We start from the raw sequence: 20,955 nt of genomic DNA, 5'->3' as shown, positions 1-20,955 counted from the left end.
AAAAGAGATTCAAACATGTATTCTTAATGAAACACTTTACCAGTTCCCACTATTAACTACTGGCCTATAACCTGTCTATTAATGAGTATTTAGCTGTTTATTAGTATAAAGATAATCCATATCCATAATCCTATCCAGTTACTACCTTAACAATTATTAATAAGCAATAAGTTAATATTTTTTTTTTAACTAAAGGTATTAGTTATTAAGTTTCTGTTAATAGGGAAAATTGCACCTTAAAATAAAGTGAGGCCATTCTTCTACTATATACCAAAGGGTCTAAGCTAAATCTTCTTAATCCATTTAGTAAACATTAATCACTGAACATAAGTCAGTGGTATCGGATTGATACACATAAATAAGCCTAATTGGAGAGACTTTCAATAGAGAAACCACATCTCTCTTTTTTTATTAATAATTAATAAAGTCCTCATAGGCTTGGAAACGTGCATCTGTCACATTTATTTTTGTTTCTGCATCTTTACTTAAACTGTTGCTATGCAAAAAAATAGAGAAAAGTTTTTACCTCCCTTATTTCAAATTAACAGCCTCTTTTACAATCCTGCAATAAACTTTGACTGGATCACAGAACAAGGTCAGATTGAAAAGATCAGACAGCAGTTAAAAAATAAGCTTCAGACACTTTTCTGTGTTGCCGTTGTTTTTTTTAGGATATTTAGATTAGAAGAGGCTACTTAAAAATTAAGTTTGATGAATAAGAATTTAATAAATATTTGATTAAAATGTAAATATTAAATAATAAATGTACATATCCTAAAGTAGTAATATTCACTGTTTAGGCAAACATTAGGCAAAAATAAATAATAATAATAATATAGATTTGAATGGATGAATATAAGCTCTCACACTTAATCCTGGCATACCCACAGTCTGCATATTTTTTTTAGCATGTTTCTCTTGTTTAACACACCTGATTTAGACAACCAACTCATTGGATGAGTGCACCAAGTAGAAATCATGTTCAGATTTCATGACATATTCAGATTTCATGACATATTCCTTACATAGTGTTCACTGCTCTCCACCCCTTGCACACAGGAAATCGCCTGAACTCAAAGTTTACTTCACTTTAAAAATCATTTGAACTTAACCATTTGTAGTATTGTCACAGAACATATTACAAAAGTGTGAAGGGTCATTTAACTGCAAGCAACCCATTTGGATACAAGTCACAATATACTGTAATGTCCACTTTGCAGGGCACATATGGTTAAATAGAACAAACCACTGAAGTGGAACATACAAAAATCAATCAATCAATCAATCAATCAATCAATCAATCAATCAATCAATCAATCAATCAATCAATCAATCAATCAATCAATATCTATCTATAATTATCTATCTATAATTATCTATCTATAATTATCTATCTATCTATCTATCTATCTATCTATCTATCTATCTATCTATCTATCTATCTATCTATCTATCTATCTATCTATCTATCTATCTATCTATCTATCTATCTATCTATCTATCTATCTATCTATCTATCTATCTGTCTGTCCGGCTATCCATCCTACCATCCATCCATCCATCCATCCATCCATCCATCCATCCATCCATCAATCAATCAATCAATCAATCAATCAATCAATCAATCAATCAATCAATCAATCAATCAATCAATCAATCAATCAATCAATCAATCAATCAATCAATCAATCAATCACTGTCTGTCTGTCTGTCTGTCTGTCTGTCGTAATGAAAGAAAATCTTACAATAAAAAGCCACAAGTTTCCTTCAAAGCTTAAATCAGACAGGAAGAATGTCTAATTGGGAAAACCACGTGGAAATATCAACCAGTTTAACTCCTTGCACTAAACAAAATGTTGTGGAGCCTATAAGAATGTATTTTATTTAAATCAAGTGAAATGTTATGCAATGGCCAAAGCATAGGAGATGCCAGAGAAACAGACAGCATAAATAAAGGTCTGGTTTGAATTGTAAGACGTTATTATTCAGAGGTAAAGTGAACTACAGAAGTAGACAGCACTCTATGAAGTACGCACTAAGCAGCTCTCTCTCTAGTTTTATGCTGACAGGCAAAACTGTGCTTTTTGAGGAGGCCATGCTATATAAGTGCTCTCTCTCTGATCCTCTCCATCAAAAAGGAAGGCAAAATCATCCTGTCACCGTTAGCATAACAAAAGCACAAAATCTGAGCTTGACTGCAGCAGCCCATGCTGTACGAACACCCCAAACTGGCAGAAAAGCACTGCGCCAAATACCACCAACCGCCACCATTTTTCATAGACGTAATTACCATTTGGCGGGAGGCGCTTTGCGGCAGCAGATGCCACGTTACGGGACTATGGTTCCCATTGCGATTACTGTGATTTACTTGGGTTGCCAGTGTCATAAATATCCCACCCTGGTGGCACAAGCACAGCTGGGTCCTGAGAGAAGATGGGACCCTCAGGAGAGTGGATTTGTGAATGACTGGATATACTGTATGTATGGGTCCAGGTTGGAGAGAGTGTTCAGTATATCCCAATACTTCTCTGCAAAGTCTAATCAGTAAGACAGTAAGACCCTTCATCAACATCCACAGAGGGATTATCACTGATACATACCTGATGTTCAATTATAGCCTGTTTTTTTGTTTTTTTTTTCTGTAAAGCTGCTTTGACACAATTTGCATTGTACAAAGTGCTATAGAAATAAAAATGGCTGGACACTTTTAAACTAAAGCAAGCAACACTAGGGGAAAACATATTGCTGTCTGGTTTACAGATCATGCAGAATTTTCTCTTTTAGAATTTGTTATTATATTACTGTTTCTAATATATATTAGGGTTATAATGAATCAGGGTTACTCTGTGATCCATGCGGATCACAACGCACAGTCCGGAACACAAGTGATCCATGGATTAATAACTTTTTTGAACTTATGGGTTAATCCAACATTTATAAATATTGCAGCAAGATCGCCAATTCAAACCGGCGCAACATGAATGACAAATGATAGTGATTTGCATATGTTTATTATTCCTTTGCAACGCTTCATTTAATCTGCGTTAGATTGAGAGTTAAAAAAATAGGTTAGTTACAATCAATTAAATTACACAGGGATAACAGTTCAACAGTTTAATTTTTCATACTAAATATTTTCCTTTTTTTCAGCTGGTTCTTTCCTGATTTTTATTTTTATTAAAATGGTTGTAAGTTCTGTTTGCTAAAACCAGTGGTTTTTGCTGTAATATTTTTGTGACTCACATTCCTAGTTACAAATATACAAATGTTGCACACACAAAAATAGGCCTATATAAACAAGAGCATATTGGCAACACAAAAAAAAGTGCAAAGTCTAACAAGCATAGGTTATAATTTATATAGTCATTTGATAATTGGTTTAGTTTAATATTAACTTCAGCTAAAGAGACTGGTGGACACAATGTTTTCAGCACAAGTCTATTCTTGGTTTAATTTTGGAGACTGCACTCAGAGATCATCCTTAATGTTCAGTTGTGGCCTGTTTTTATTTTTAATGAATTTGATTGCCATAAAGGTGTCAGAAAGTTTAACATCGTGCTGTAAAATCAGTCTGTGTTGTTGAGCTAACACACACACACACACACAAAAAGGTTGATGGCTTTTTATACGCATGTTGTTGCTTTGTTGCTTTTTTATGTAACTATTAACTACTATGTTTATCTTCTGAGGGTTATGGATAAAATATGGTAATTCTAATAGTATAATATGTAACAAAAATGTAATATTTCATAAAATGTTTTAGACTTTGGAAATCACCAATCAACCACTTCATTGTCCAGCTACCCCGCAAGGGGTCCCAACCCCCACTTTGAGAATCACTGCGTTACACCACTAATATATATATATATATATATATATATATATATATATATATATATATATATATATATATATATATATATATATATATATATATATATATATATATATATAAATAAATAAAATTTAAAACTATTAAAACAACTTTTACATTTTTTACCTAATATTTTTGTTCTTCTTCCTCTTTTACTTGTATTATTATTATTATTATTATTATTATTACTTAACATTTTTTAATCTGTTTAACAAGCATTGCAGTAATATATAATAAAATGTTTCAAAATGAACTTAAATAAATGGTCTCACCTGTACTTCAGTGTAAGCAATGTAAGCACAAGGGCAAATATTCACAGGCAGTTTTTCAAACCATTACTATCTCTGTTTGAAATGTGCCATGGGGAGCTCACTGTTCTATTTTGAAATTGCATTTAATTTTCCTTCAGGCCATGTAAAGTACTGCACTTTGGATTAAAAAGTAAAGATTATTTTTTTAAATCACCCATTTAGTGGCTTGAAAACTTCACCAGAAAGCCAGAGTCAGGAATTCACATTTAGAGATAACTTAGATATCTAATTTTCACCGTTTTTCTGCATCTCATGTCTGTATTCAAAACTATGAAGGTTAGATTTAATAATGTGATTCTTGAGAATTTTTTTTTTTGATCGCAATAGTTTTTAAATCCAGAAACCCAAAACTGGACTAGTAGAAATAATGGATAAAATGTCTTCCTAATCTCTGTATTTGATTACTGGTCTAGTTTTAGACTTGTATTAGACTTCCACTGACAGCCCAAATTTAGCCTTGTGTTAGCGTTTTACATTTAGATGTATATTAGAAGCAAATTGCTTGGAGGATAATCAAGAAGATGAAGAAAAAGGAGAAAGAGACAGAAGTCATAATCCCTCCAGAATGATAAACACACAAAGTTTGATGCGATTCTGTTCCACATCTGTTCTTTCATGTCATTTTCGTTCTATCAAGTTCTATGTTACTTGCCTCTTGAGTTGAATGATATATTCACACAGGGTGAATGTCTCACTGGGGTTAATTATGTAAACATATGACCCACACAAAGACATTCACAAACACATGGTTTCTGGTGGATCGGAGGACAGAAGGGAGGGAGAGACTGGAACCGCTCACCGTAAATGAGGCTGTGACATTTTTATGTTCACGTGAAGGATTGCGGCATGTATCAGGTTCGTCGGTGATCGTAAATTAACAGGTGTTGTCAAAAGCAGTACAGAGACATGCAGCAAAATGATCAGAGCGATTACAAAGCGGTGCGCAGTTCTGGGTCCCAGACAACATAAACTCAGTGTGTCGACACACGCTCTTCAGTTTAGGCTAGACCATAATCAACCTTCAAAGTCTCAAGGATCACATTCACTCTGTAACAAACAGTGGAAATGCTTATTTTTAAAAAAAGAGATGCAATCCTGAAAGTAAAGGTTCTTGTTTGACATCAGAGGTTCCTTATAGAACCATTGACATTCATGGAACCTTTCCATTACTCAAAAGGTTATTTTACAGGGAAAAGGATTTAAAAAGGGCTAAAGACGATTAAAATGTTCTTCAAACTTAAAAAAGGTATTTTTATCCCTTTAACTAGCCCTCCATGAAAAACATGTTTAGATTGCATTTCTTGATTCCTAATGTCGCAAGTCAACACACTTAATGTGTTTTTTTTTTCAACACATCCCATAATTTCTTAAATATCAGGCTTTACCAAATGGTTGATGTGTTGATTTATGATAAAAGCACTGAGCTTTATATATATATATATATATATATATATAATTATTAAAATATGAAGTATAAGACCAAGACCAAAAAAATCTTTAAAATAAAGCTTTTTGGACACTAAATTACCTTTTTTTTAAAGTATGCCATAAATTTTCGTTTAACATGTTTTCTTTTTTTTTTTTTTTTACAATAAAATCAAAATCTAGTGTAGTAGCGCAAAATAATTATGTTTGTTTGATTTTTTTTTTTTAAACCAACAATGCTGTGTTTGCAAGGCATTATTTAAAACAGTCATTCTTCAAATGACTTTAGCAGTCATTATTTAACACAGTCAAAACATGGTCAACCGTTTGGTAGAGGGGCAGTCAAAGAGTTAAGAAGTGATCACTAAAAGGTTCTTTAGACAAAATAGTTATTTTACTGTATAGCATCACTGTGAAAATATATTTGTTTTTAGGAATGCTCCAACAAAAACAAATAAATTACTGCTGTAAATCCAAATAACTTTTTTTGAACAATGACTTAACATTTTTTTAATACAGTGAAAAAACAATGAACACAATTGAAGGGCACAAATAACAGATGAGCCTTGTCAAAATATCTTCTTTTGTGTTCCCCAGAAAAAGAAACCCATTCTGACATGTTGATTACATGATGCTGAATAAATGATTTCATTCCATTACTAAACATCATGCCAGCAGCAAGAACCTGGATGAGATCAAACCATACTTTCTGAACAGTCAACAATGACCCTTAGCTGACTATTTTCATACAGCATGATTAACAAACGGCCTCATTTCTGAACCATAATCTCAGAGGTCCTTCTAATCCAATCACTTACTCTATCAGTCAACCTGCCATAACTCAAAGAGATTACTTCTTATGGCCACGTCAATCCTATTTACACATGTATTGCAAATTCCACAACCACTGCCATCTCAATGAAAGAGGATACAGTATACTTGGAATATAGCTGATTTCAACAAGAGAGAGGGTTTAAAGCTTGGTTTACCAGCAACTCACCGGGTCTTTTTTCTAGCTTTCTTCCTCGACTGCCACAAAGCCGGACTTTGGAGATGAGGATGAGGATCTGCTTCTGGCAGAGTGACTTGTTGCTCTTGGGGCAAGGCTTGCGTTTGTTGGAGATCTGCCGGTTGGCCTTGGGGTCCTTGACTTCCCTTCTCTGCCGGATCAGTGAGCTGGCGAGGGCAGCCATTTTGCTGTGCCCCGCTCACCCGTGGGGCGCAGAAGGCGTCAGTGGCCTGCCCACCTGTCCGATCACCCAGGGTCACAGAGGAGAGGAGCCGGAGACGGCAGATGTTTGGACTACAGCGGGATCTCCCACAATAACCAAAGGAAGAATGCGTCACAACTTGACAGGGAACAAAAATGGGCCTGGTTTAGATGGGTACAGGGGGTGTGGCAAAACACTTGTGAAGTTCACAATAAACTTTAGCTATCAAAATAGTCAGAGAAACTTAAATTACCTGGTGGGGTGATTCTGATGAACAGCAGCTATCGTAGTTAGGATTGCTTATTTTAGATCTTGCTGCACAGTATGTAGACTGGAAAAGTGGCAGCAGATGATCCATGAAACTGTACTGGTATTCTGAAATATAAGCGAGCCATCACAGCACCATCATACTCTTCCTTTCCGGCTCTATTCCCTGAAGATGCCTCTCACTTCCATCCCATAATTTGGGGTCGGTTTTCAGAAACCTCTCAGGTTGAAAATCGTTCTACATATGATTTGGAAAAAGGCATTAAAAAGTCCAATCGTTTTATCCGTATGGTTCCAACTGCTAAAACGAAGAACATCAACACTAGCATGAAGCAAAAATGCAGATCCTACGAAGGAACAATACCCTGAGACAATCTTAGTGAAACTCCATTACCTGATTCCAAAGTATCGCATCCATGACACTATGACTGCAAAAAATAAAAAAGACAGACACATTGACGAAAAGTCAAAAACTGATGTCATCAACCCTGGACCTCATGTCTGTGGATGATCAGATGGATAGGGATAAGAGGAATCGGAAGTTCTTTTCCCTTTCAGCCCTTCAGACATTCCCCTTTGCTCCCTTTCCCCAAGCTCCCGAGAGAGTGTTTGTAAATTCCAGCAGCTTCCGCAGATAGAGGTGACATTCATGAACGAGTGAGAGCGCGAGAGAGCGGAGGGGAGCACCAAGCCTCCCCCAGACTCCCGTAAGGCAACCAGGCGGCAAGCACTGAGGAACCCGTAGCTCCGTGTCCTTCACACCACTTGAGAGGAGAGGTGGGAGGGAGGCACGGATGGAGGGATGAAACGGAGGAATGTTAAGGATGGATGGTGCACATATCTGTTTGTCCGGCTTTACATGCTGTAAAGGTCCTGTTTGAAGAAGGTCTGCTTTGGGGTCTGTCCCGGTGCTCCGGTCCTCTGTTCTAGCCCAGTTTTCACTGCTGAAAGTATTCTCACCCCTGCAGGCGTGCGTAACAGAGTCTCTTAAGCAAGGCACCTCTGAATCTGCGAAACTGTGAGAGTTTATGTGTGTGTGTGTGTGAATGAGGGTGATTGAGAGAGTGTGTGAATGTGTGACTCTCTGTCTCTCTTTTTTGCTCTCCCTCCCGTCTCCGCTCACAGTGAGTTACGGAGCCAACACTGGCAACATGCTTTGCTTTACTCCCTCGTTCTCTCTTTCCATCTCTTTGTAAACCCTCCCCTTACCTTTTTCTGCCCTCCCTCTCTGTCACTCAGAACCCTCCTTCTTTTCCGATCACTCAAAATCCCTCCTTCTCTTCATGCCCTCACACCCACCCCTCTCAGTCCTCTCATTCCTCCCCCTCTCCTGCTCTCTCTCTTTCGCTCTCTCTTTCCCGTCGCTGGCTGCTGTTGTGGTCTGGAGCGTTAAAAAATTAAACCTGCCTCATGCGTCCTTAAAGCGACAGATGAGACAGACAGAGAGAGAGAGAGACAGCGAGAGAGAGAGAGAGAGAGAGAGAGAGAGAGAGAGAGAGTCCTTGATTACACTGTTTCCTAAACCCAAATGCCACTTAAAGTAACAGATATCAACACAATGAAACACTAGTTATAGAGTTGTGACCTTACATCAGTGCTACTACAAATCTGAACACAAACACGATCACAGGTCCATTTATGGTATTGAAAACAGAATGAGTATTTTATTATGCCTGCACTAGGGGTTGTGTGCCAGTCAAAACTGAAATGAGAATGCCTTTACAATCCAATTTAATAATTGAATTGTGAAAGCGAACAGTGTGTGCAACAACAGTGGATAGAATAGATAGAGGGCTGTCTCACTCTTTCTCAGGAAATGTACCCAGAACTACTGGAGGAATTAACCGCTTTTTTGGCATGTCGGTTATACAGGAACTGGGAACACTTTTAGATGTACACTTGTTAGGCTGTACAAACTCCTTTTGGAGGAAGTTAATTAGTTACTACTATAGGGAAATGAAAGAACTATTAAATTTTGATATTAACTCAATAGAAGAACATTTCTATAAATAATTGCAGTATATATAGCTCATATATTCTGTTTAATTTATTAAAGTCTGTATGAACCGGAAGTGGTAACACTTTGTTTTGATGGTCTATTTGAGAATTAATAGACTGTCTGCTTAATACCTGCTGATACTGCTCCTTCAACAGATATTTTACTGACTATAAGAAACTTAGCAAGTACATGTCAACTTACACTAACCCTAACCCCAAGCCCAACCTTACAGTCTACTTATAATCTAATGAGAATGTAACTTAAGTTCAACAAATGGACCATCAAAATAAAGTGCGCCCTTGGAAGTTGCAGAGACTTTTATTTCAACTAAAACGGAATATTGAGAAGAGGGCGGGGGTTTTGCTTTGCTAATAATTTCCTCATAGACAATTAACGGTTTATTTAATAAGGGACATGGTTAAAATATTGGGGTTGAAGCTGTCAAACTGACACAGATGTTCAGACTTTGATTGAAGATTACCAAAACAACCATTTGTTTTGGTGAATTAAGTTAATTGTTCACCTAAAGAACATAGATTTTAACCTGCAAGTGATTTCTTCACTGATGCATGTCTAAATAAATTTGTCATGAAACGGGTGCTGAATGACTCTGTATAAATTATAATATTTTAACAAAAAATATAATTGTATAACACATTAATGTACAAATTAATGCAATTTACTGTATGTGTTGGCATATGCATATATGATATATTTACAGTGAGTTGATTATTGTATCTATACTGTTAATGGTTTTTGCAAATTACACAGTATTTAACTGTAATATGAACTATATTTTATTGTAAGACAGTTATGCAGTACATTACTGTATTTTAAAGTTGCATTTTAAAAAGTACTGTATATTTTACAGTACAGACATACAATACTGTAAATATATATACAACAATATAAATAGTGCTATGTATATGCTGTGACCGTTTACAATTCTCAAATTACACAGTATTTAGCAGGTATATAAACTGTATTTTACTGTAGGACAGTTATGCAGTGTTGCTGTATTTTAAAGTTGCATTGTAAAAAAAATAATGTATATTTTACAGTACAATACTATACTGTAAATACATATACAATAATATAAACAGTGACATGTATATGCTGTAACTGTAAACAGTTTTTGTGAATTCCCTAGTATTTAACTGTTATATGAACTATATTTTACTGTAGGACAGTTATGCAGAATGTTACTGTATTTTAAAGTTACATTATGAAAATTACTGCATATTTTACGGTACAGACATACAATACTGTAAATACATATACAATAATATAAATAGTGCTATGTATATGCTGTAACAAAAGTTTTTGCAAATTACACAGTATTTAACTGTAATATGAACTGTATTTTACTGTAGGACAATTATGCAGCATGTAACTGTATTTTAAAGTTAAATCGTTAAAAAAAAACTACATTTTACAGTACAGACATACACTACTGTAAATATATATATATATGCACAACAATCTAAATAGTGCTATGTATAAGCTATAATTGATTTAAAGTAATTTACTGTAGATTTACTGTAGAAATAAATAGCAAATTATATTAACAGTTTAGGCTCTGCTATTATTTGCAATGTTTTTACTCACAGCATTAGCTGTGATACCTGTAGATCTATATTATTTCTAGATTAGCTCTAAAACGTTGTAATTATCATTTACTGAAAATCATTTGTTCACTGAAGAGCTGTTTACTAATAGAATAAGATTTTTATGTGTGGTTCTTACCTGCTGTAACAAAACATACTGAATGATTCCAAAATCAAGGCACATTATGTTTGTGTATTACATCCTCATTTAGTATTTTGCTTAATTCAAAAGCAATAAGTATAAATCAAACACAAAAAAAATTAAATGAATTTCACTTGCTACTATTAGTATTAAATAACCCACATTCATCTCTCAAATGTTACCTGTAATAAAAAACTAATTTCCACACTTTATTTTTTCTTCCCCTCCCCTTTATACACCCGATTGATCACATTTCCTCTCATATTCATGTCTGAGCTGATAAAAACATAATTCATTCAACTCAGACAGAAAACCAGGAAAGTGACTTGCGTCAGCAGCTTTTTAACTCTTTTAAAAGGACAGAAATGCTCTAAAAACCTTCTTTAAAACACATGCTGTGAATACTGATGTTTTTTTCCCTGCTTTTCTACTTCCGCTTCTCGGTTCAGTGGGGAAACATTGAGCAGCAGAAGTGTGCATACAGGTTGAATGGGGCTCTGATCCCTTCACTAGCAGACTAATTCAAATCAACGTTATAATAAGGTTTTATAACCCACAGCAAGTTTGAATTAGTCATGGCCTGTGACGCCTCTATTTGCGTGTTGCTCCAGCGCCAGCACACTTATTGATGCGGTGGAGGATTTTCTTTCTAGGCACAGAGTCAAAGCCATTTTAATCAGCAGAGTTATGACTGTGACATCCAGTGGCGATGCTGGACAGAGACGAGTCAGCGAAGACATGCAAAACATCTGGGAAAGGACAGGGATAAAGGAATGACTTTGACGTGGATGGTTACATGGAAAGATTCCCATGTTGTCAAAACCATGATGTAACTGGCGTTCAGTCTGTCAGAGATGATCATAGTCAACTGAGAACCTAGAGGATCTGAAGCGGGGCTATGCATGCTTGTCAGTTTGTTTGTTTTTTGTTGCATGAAGATCATCAGTTGAAAAAATAAAATAAATAAATACATTTAATAGCGAGACAGTGGCTCAGTGGATAGCACTATTGGCTCACAGCACGAAGGTCACTGGTTCAAGTCCTGGCTGGGTTAGTTGATGTTCCTGTATGGAGTTAGGAGTATGTTCTCCCTGTGTTCGTGTGGGTTTCCTCCAGGTGCTCTGTTTTCCCCCACAGTCCAAAGACATCCGCTATAGGTCAATTGAATAAACTAAATTGGCCGTATGTGTGTGTGGATGAGTGTTTATGGATGTTTCACAATACTAGGTTGCAGGCGGAAGGGCATTCACTCTGGAAAACATGCTGGATAAGATTTGGGACTTAAGCCTGGTTTTTACTTTTGCATCTAGTGATCAGCGTGACCCATCTATACTTCTGCATGCTGTTTGTGTTGCTCTACACAAACACTTCTGAAATGCTAGCTGGCAGTAAGTTTTTATGCTCCTCTCTGTCAATTTTTTTCGCCGATGTTTTTTTTCTTTTTCTGAACGCTACCTTAATGTAGAAGTGACTCAAACTCGCTCATTTTGATGCGGGAAACAACAACTTTAATCATAAGTTAACACAAAATAACAGTTTCCATCCCCTTCACAGGACTCGACACCTGTAAACACTCGCTTCAACGGGTTCGCGCAGCTCTCTGTCCCGCCCATACTTGTCAGCGCTACCAAGAAAATAATAATAATATGCTTTCAATAAAAAAATAAAATAAAATAAAATAAAACTAACTTATAAAATACAAACGTAAGGTACAGTTTTGTCTGTAGGAAAAGAAGATACACATATCAGAAAAACACACCATCAGAAAAAATAAAACAAACACCAAATATAAAAATAATATAAAACCTTAATGAAAACATAAATGCTAAAAAGTTTCAGTGAGGTTTAGAATAAAATTTGAGAAAAAAAAACCACACAAATAGCTTAAATGAGAAATTCAATAACATCTTAAAGTCAAGTGCTATTTTGGGGTTTCTGCCTGGATTTTGACTTTCCAAATTCCCATATTCAGAGGTGTAAATGTCACGGACCCGGTACGCATAGTTACAATAGAAGTGATAAAATTGACCAATAAAGCTACTATTGTTTTTCAAAAACAAGCATGTGTTGTATTCTGTCTATAGCAGTACAAGTTACAGCTGCAGTCTCTATGATGTCTTTGAGGAAAGTTTGGGTCTTTCTCAAGGGTAGGACATAAACGGCTGTATTTCCTTTTTGGCAAAAGTGAATGCTTTAATTTTAATAGTGCATGTCCAGTGAAGGATGGAGACTGCACTGGCAGAGAGGACAGACCTCTTCCATTTTAATCAGTCTGTTAAAGCGCAGCATTGAACTCCTGCTGTTATATGGACTTTACATCATGACTACACTATATCTATCAGATTGCAGAAATCATTAAAAAGCACTAACACACAAACATTCATACACATATTTACATAGCCCGAATTCAGAGCAGAAATTTACTGAAAATAATACTAGAATTGCTTTCTATTGAGCACTATTAAGATGTCATGTCCATGAAACTGCAGAGAGTAAACTTTGGATGTATCTTTCATAAGGCTCTGTTTAAAAGTTGGCAAGTAATTTCCATTTAAAATGAGACAGCACTTTACAATGGCAAACATAGATGTCTTCTTCATTTAAATATGTTTCTATTCAGAACTGAATATTGTAGGGAAAATAATTGTAGCTAATGCATATTCCAACTGATCTAATAATATTCACACTGTAGATTATGTTGGTGTAAATCCATTGTATGAACATGCATACTAACTTTTAAACATTGACTGTTGTTTAGCTTAACACAGTAAAATAAATAAATCAACATTGAATAATATAATATTAAATACATAAGTAGTCATTTTAACAAATTAATAAATACAAAAAGTCAATTTGAAAATAATATTTAAAAGAATTACTTCACTAAAACAGCTATATTGCTGTATTAATAAAACTAAAAAGCAACTTAAATTAAATTAATAAAATGTGCACATATAATAGAAATAATGTTTAAATAAAATTTCTTCAACTGACAATGAAAAACAAATAAATAAAAAAACAATTCCAAATCAATAAAATAACATAACAGTAGTATTTAAATTCCACTAAAATATAAAAAAAGAAATGCTCATCATGATTGAACTCTCATTCAGACACAAAGTCATCTGTATTTCATGTAAAGACTGGAGCAGATTTCAAGTTTTAAAGATGTACTTTGGACGCAGACTGTATCTGTCAGAGATTATGGAGTGGATACTTCTCTGGGAAGTCTCAGTGGAACACACTAAAGACTACATTCAGGTTAATTTCTCTCCAAATGTGTTCACTGAGCACACATACACACACACGTACACTCCCTCGAGAGGCTGATCACTGCGCTCAGGGAGAAACTCTTCTGATTAAGACTTCATAAGTGTGTCTTGAGCTCAGGGACACTTTGAACAGACCACAAAACACTCACAGACACACAGAAATACTCAACCACTCAAACATTGTATTAAAAAATGATGTTCTTATGTTCCCAAATTGATGTTTTTAATATACTGTAACTCGAGATGGTGTGTAACGTTGCAGTTTGAGCAAAAACATCTGGATATCAATGAAGCTCAAATAATTAGCTTTTTTAAAGAATTAAAACTCTTTTTTTAGAGATGTTTACAGATGTGGCACATTGCTAAAAGCAGCACATTTTAACAAATTTGTTCTTCTGGTTGAAAAAGCAAAGTTAAAGCTAAGTCACAGAATATGATTGGGATTGATCACCACAACTGAAAAATACAAATAAAAGTTGATTCTGGGTGTTCTCCACCTTTATTTATGAGAAATTACATGTCTGATCCAATCACAGACATCATTCAGACATCGTTCAGTCATTGAGTCATGAATGCCCATTTCCTAAGTGTGCAAACACAAAAGTGTTGTTTCCGTTTCCCCTATATGAGTATCTGTGTGTGTGCAGGTGTGCGTGTCTGTTTGCATTGACATTGGCAGTTTAATGCATGCACTTAACCAAAGTCCCCTGTTTATCCAACCCTTCCCTCCTTTCACACTCTACCCTCCCACCTCATCAAAGCTGCAACACACATTTGTTAAGCCCTTTTTGAATTGGAAATATGAAAAAAAAAAAAACACTGCTGAAAGTGGTGTCCAACCTACAGCATCTAAACACTGGGGTACCTCAAGGCTCTGTTCTTGGGCCACTTCTCTTCTCCATCTACACATCATCTCTAGGACCAGTCATCCAGAGACATGGATTCTCCTACCACTGCTATGCTGATGATACCCAGCTATACCTCTCTTTTCATCCTGATGATCCCTCGGTTCCAGCTCGTATCTCAGCCTGCCTGTTGGATATTTCACACTGGATGAAAGATCATCATCTTCAGCTGAACCTCGCAAAAACGGAAATGCTTGTAGTTTCTGCCAACCCGACTCTACACCATAACTTTTCAATCCAGATGGATGGGGCAACCATTACTGCATCCAAAATGGTGAAAAGCCTTGGAGTAACGATTGATGACCAACTAAACTTCTCTGACCACATTTCTAGAACTGCTCGATCGTGCAGATTTGCACTCTATAACATCAGAAAGATCCGACCCTTCTTATCTGAACATGCAGCTCAACTCCTTGTTCAAGCTCTTGTTCTCTCCAAACTGGATTACTGCAACTCTCTACTAGCTGGGCTTCCAGCTAACTCTATCAAGCCTCTTCAACTGCTCCAGAATGCAGCAGCACGAGTTGTCTTCAATGAACCTAAACGAGCACATGTCACTCCGCTGCTAGTCCGTTTGCACTGGCTGCCAGTTGCTGCTCGCATCAAATTCAAAACTCTGATGTTTGCCTACAAAGTGACTTCTGGCCTAGCACCTTCTTATCTGCACTCACTTCTGCAGATCTATGTGCCCTCCAGAAACTTGCGTTCTGTGAATGAACGTCGCCTCGTGGTTCCATCCCAGAGGAAAAAAATCACTTTCGCGAACGCTCACGCTCAATCTGCCCAGTTGGTGGAATGAACTCCCTAACTGCATCAGAACAGCAGAGTCACTCGCTATTTTCAAGAAACGACTAAAAACTCAACTATTTAGTCTCCACTTCACTTCCTAATCTGCAATTGCCTATTTGAATATCACACTAACTGTACAAAAAAAAAAAAAAAAAAAAATTACTAACACTTCCATTCTTAGACTTTACAGACCTGAAACTTGCCTTTAGTACTTATTCATTGTTGCTCTTAGTGGTGTAAATTGCTTCCTTGTCCTCATTTGTAAGTCGCTTTGGATAAAAGCGTCTGCTAAATGACTAAATGTAAATGTAAATGTAAGTGGGTATATAAGGGCTACAACAAATGTGCCCCTGGACCACAAAACCAGTTATGAGTGTCCATTTTATTTATATATATTTTATTTATATATTTCCATTGATGTTTAGTTTGTAAGGATAGGACAATATTTGAAAATCCAACACAATCTCACTGCAATTTGTAACTTTTTGATTTAGTAGCTAATTCGTATAAATTCGTAAAAAATCTAGAAAATCTGTAATCTGAAGGTTCCAGAAAATCATCTTTAAAGTCGTTTAAATTAAGTTCTTTAAAAGTTAAGTTTTGATATATTTACAATAACAAATGGACACAATATATTTAAGGAATATGACCTATAATGATTATTTTAAGCATTAAAATCAATAATTTTGACACACAATATATGGCAATTGGCAAAAATATACCCAAACACAGATAGACCAGAGGTGCGTTCAACTTTATGTAGTCCTGCACAGACCGATCGATATCTTTCTCAAAGTGATGCATGCCAGTTAGAAATTGTTTGACTTGATGCTGCATCGACACTGCGTTATTGTCACATGTGGCATTAAACTACCATGACCGCTTTTCGAGATCAGATGATTGAGTCATCTAAAGAGCGACTGCAGGAGCTGCAATGACGACACCGATAATACACAAATGGCTGGATTCACCACATGACAACAACCACGCGTGTTTTGGGTTTAATTTTTTTTTTCAAGTCGTTATCCAGATATTTTATTAAATTTATTTTGTTTACTGTTATTCTATGTTGTTGAGTGTGACTTGTTGCTGTCAACTTTCGGCTATTGCTGTAAACCTAATTGCCCTTTGGGGACAATAAAGACATTCTACTCTAATCTAAAAAAAAATAAAATAAAAAATAAAAATAATAATAATAATAATAATAATAATAATATATATATATATATATATATATATATATATATATATATATATATATATGGGTCAATGACGTGACGCTCATTTTTTTGTGTCCTTGTCTTTTAAATAAATTCAAGTAGGTTACAGTTTCAAAATAAATAAGCAAATTACTTGCATACATTCTCTATTTTGAGGACCAAGTTTAATTTTTTGGTTTTAATCCATTTTAAGAAAATTTTTAGGGGATTATTGCAAGAATGTCAATGTGGTGTAACCAAAAAAAATTGGTACCAAATAGTTTACCTTGTTTAAAAAATGTGAAAGCCTCAATGAAACATTGTATCGGCTAGTCTGGCATAATTTTACATTAGACATATTTAATAGTAAATAAAGGTAAATATAGCACAATTGTTTTAAATATTATAATTCATTTGGGGAATTTTTTCTGTCACCTCAAATTTCTGAAATGTCAAGATGGTGTAACCACCATTTATTGAGCCATTTTGTTAATATTGTGCACAAGACAGTTAGACAGGAAATTGAATCACAGAGAAGAACTCTTGATAAGACTAATTGCTGCATGCAAAGGTTAGTAACTCTTTTTAAAATGTGAGATACTTTGACCTTTTTAAGGTATGGTCAGCTATTCTTAGATATGCATGTCAAATGGTAAGACCCCAGAAATGCACTGATAATTGTTCATAATTATAAAAATAAGTATTATATTTAAAAGTTAAATTTGAAATATTCCCACCAAGCCCATGTGCTTACATAGATGTTATTGATAATGCCTGTCAAATTTCATTTTAAGTTGAAATGTCAAGGGGTGTAACTGGTTACACCATTTGACTCATATAGCAGGAGTCTTTCTGTCAGGGGTCAATTTAGTCAAATATCATTAGTTCATGATGCTGATCAAAAATGCGACATAAATTAAACTACTATTTGTGTTCATAGTGTAGATTATTTATTTATTTTTGTTTGAGAAATAGGTGCTTAATCCACAACCTTACTATTAAAGCTTTGTAAACATAGGATAAAATTATTTTACTGCACAACATGAATGTTTTTTTTTTGTTTATGTTAATCCATGTTTATATTCACACAATATAATGTACACACTCTCTCATTCACACACACATTCATACACTACAGTCAATTTAGTTTTTCTAATTCACCTATACCGCAAGTCTTTGGACTGTGGGGGAAACTGGAGCTCCCAGAGAAAACCCATGTCAACTCCACACAGTAAGCCATCCTGGTCCATCTTGGACTCAAACCAGCAACCTTGTTGCTGTGAGACAACTGTGCTAACCACATTAGCCACTGTATCACCCTCCTTTGAAATGTTGTAAGTATTTTTTTTCCTTCTTGAGAAAGTCTTATTTCTTTTAGTTTGGATAGAATAAAAGCAGTTTTTAAAATGTTTAAGCAGTTTTTAAGGTCAATATTGTTAGCCTTCTTAAATACAGAACAAACCACAGTTACCCAATGACTTGGCCAATAGATCTTACTTGCCTAATTAACCTAATTACATTTTTAAATGTCACTTTAGGCTGAATACTAATGTCTTACAAATTATCTAGTCAAATATTATGTGCTGTCATCATGGCAAAGATTACGGAAGAAATCAGTTATTAGAATTTAGTCATTTAAACTATTTTGTTTAGAAATGTGTTGACAATAATATTCTCTCTGTTAAAGAGCACTTGGGAATTTCTTTTTTAAATAAAAGAAAAAATTAACATGGGAAATGAAACAAGGTTGACAAGCCTCTATAGACTGAGTGCACACAGCCTTAAGTTTTGGAGGTTTTCATACTTGATGCGCTTGCTGTTGTACTATTATTATTAACAACTGGAGGTGACTCGGAGGAACTTTAATGATGAAAAGTTGTGAAGAACTAGTCAGAAGTTGCTAAACAAATGAATTGCAGTTGAAATCAGTTTTGTTTGGGTTTTTTTACAGCATGTCTGATAAAAAAATTTCTTCTGGAGAAAGTCTTATTTGTTTTATTTAGGCTAGAATAAAAGCAATTTTTAAAAGCCATTTTGAGGTAAAAATTATTGGCCCTTTTAAGCTTTTTCCCCGCGATAGTCTACAGAACAAACCATGGATATACAATCATTATCTAATTACTCTAACCTGCCTAGTTAACCTAATTAAGCCTTTAAATGCTACTTTAAGCTGTATAGAAGTGTCTTGAAGAATATCTAGTCTAATATTATTTACTGTCATCATGGCAAAGAGAAAATAAATCAGTTATTAGAGATGAGTTATTAAAACTATTATGTGTTGAAAATGTGTTGAAAAAATCTTCTCTCTGTTAAACCGAAATTGGGGAAAAAATAACAGGGGAGCTAATAGCTCAGGGGGACTAATAATAATTCTGCATAATTCTGAAGTTAACTGTATAAAATAAATAGTTTGTGGATAAGTTGTGGATACACTCATGAAATTATTTGTTGTCAGTCAGTCGTGTATGCTTACAAAAATTGGCCTTTAATCCCAGCACCAAGGCAACAACGAGTAAGCAGCAGTTCTTACGTACTAGTGATTTACGTACAGTGTTTGGCAAATTGTTTCTAAATAGCTTAAAAGTAAAATAGTGGATTTTTTTCTAATATCATCTACTTATTTTTATTTTAATTAAGCCAACTGAAAAGAAACAGTGATGGAAAAGGTGTTAAATGTTAAACATGTTTCTTTAGTTTGTTAATATTCTATTGATGAGGGCCACACATTTAATATAAAGGATGTTATTACTTGGTGTATTAAAGTTCAGCAACCTGGTTTCATTGTTCTAAACACATTTGTCAATGACACTGAATCCCACTGAAATTGTTGACTATCATTCTTAATTTGAATTGATTTTAATTGTCAATTTCAAAATCTTTGGCTGTAGAAGCAACACTGTCAGGTGGTGTAACTGGTTTTTGTCAATTGGTGTAACCAGTATTTTACATAAAAATATAATTATGTACATGGAAATAATGTGAAATTAAAATTAAAACACTTAGTTTAGTGTAATAAAATAGTTTTTAACATTTTTTACATAATTTGTCAAAGATTATTTAGAAACCAGAAGTGTTTTTAGCATGTGTCTGGCCGAATATTGCAAAAACTCATTAAAATGTACATTTAGAGATAATGCGAATACAATAAATGTTATTGTGGTATTTTAAAATGAAGTATTTATTTCAGTGTGTACACTTGCCTATCATCTAGAAGGAGTAAATTTTTTAATATTTCACAATTTTTGGCAGTTACACCATTTGACATTTTCAGTTGCATTCAGTCTTAATGTCTGTAAAAAATGGTGTAAATGTTATTTTTAATTACATAAAATCAACATGAATACAATCTGTACATTTTAAAATATCTGACGGATGCTTTTAAATCAACTTTGTAAAAGATTTTTAAATTTCCCATCTTGCCAAACCTGTTTTGTCACTGACCCGTATATATATATATATATATATATATATATATATATATATATATATATATATATATATATATATATAATCTTAATCATTTAGGGGCCATTCCTCAACTATGGGCACTTTGAGCCTTGTAAAGTTGAGTGAAAAATAAAACTTATTCAAAATTAATGTAACATAGCCTCCTCATAAGTTTAAATAATTTGTCTAGTTTTAAAAGGGTGGTCCACTGTGATATCATATTTTAAACTTTAGTTGATGTGTAATGTAGCTGTGTGAACATAAACAACATCTCTGAATGTAAAAAGTTATAAGTTCAATGCAAAGAGAGACCTTGATTTTTACAGAGTTAGCTTAGCAAAGCCTACAATGAAGGAGTTTTGGGGACTACAAAAAAATACTTCCGCCCCCTGTGAGATCGCAAAGGTTCATTACTGCGCATCCAAACTGCGCAGGTAAGGGCCGTGGCCAGAGGCGCTGTAACGTTATAGCAGAGATGAAGCTAAAAATGCGTCTAAACACTGTTGT

General features: G+C 34.7%; 1 protein-coding gene across 9 annotated transcripts in view; it reads right to left on the bottom strand.

Annotated features, from left to right (window-relative positions):
* The window catches only part of fgf11a (fibroblast growth factor 11a), a 196,894-nt gene that overhangs the window by 120,371 nt on the left and 55,568 nt on the right, over window positions 1-20,955 (bottom strand). For 3 of the 9 annotated variants that reach the window (XM_073906527.1, XM_073906525.1, XM_073906526.1), the window contains 2 exons: window positions 7,075-7,326; window positions 6,611-6,959 (listed from right to left, as the gene is read on the bottom strand). In XM_073906527.1, coding sequence (XP_073762628.1) covers window positions 6,611-6,803 — 193 coding nt within the window. In that variant the 5' untranslated portion in view covers window positions 6,804-6,959; window positions 7,075-7,326. Of the gene's footprint in view, window positions 1-6,610; window positions 6,960-7,074; window positions 8,237-20,955 lie in introns of those variants that run through there. The other 6 variants (XM_073906523.1, XM_073906524.1, XM_021477520.3 and 3 more) reach the window with 6 other exon arrangements.

This window comes from Danio rerio, chromosome 7 (assembly GCF_049306965.1).
Source record: "Danio rerio strain Tuebingen ecotype United States chromosome 7, GRCz12tu, whole genome shotgun sequence".
NCBI lineage: Eukaryota > Metazoa > Chordata > Actinopteri > Cypriniformes > Danionidae > Danio > Danio rerio.
The sequence above is the reverse complement of the archived record's forward strand: the minus strand, read 5'-3'. Positions and strand labels throughout refer to the sequence as shown.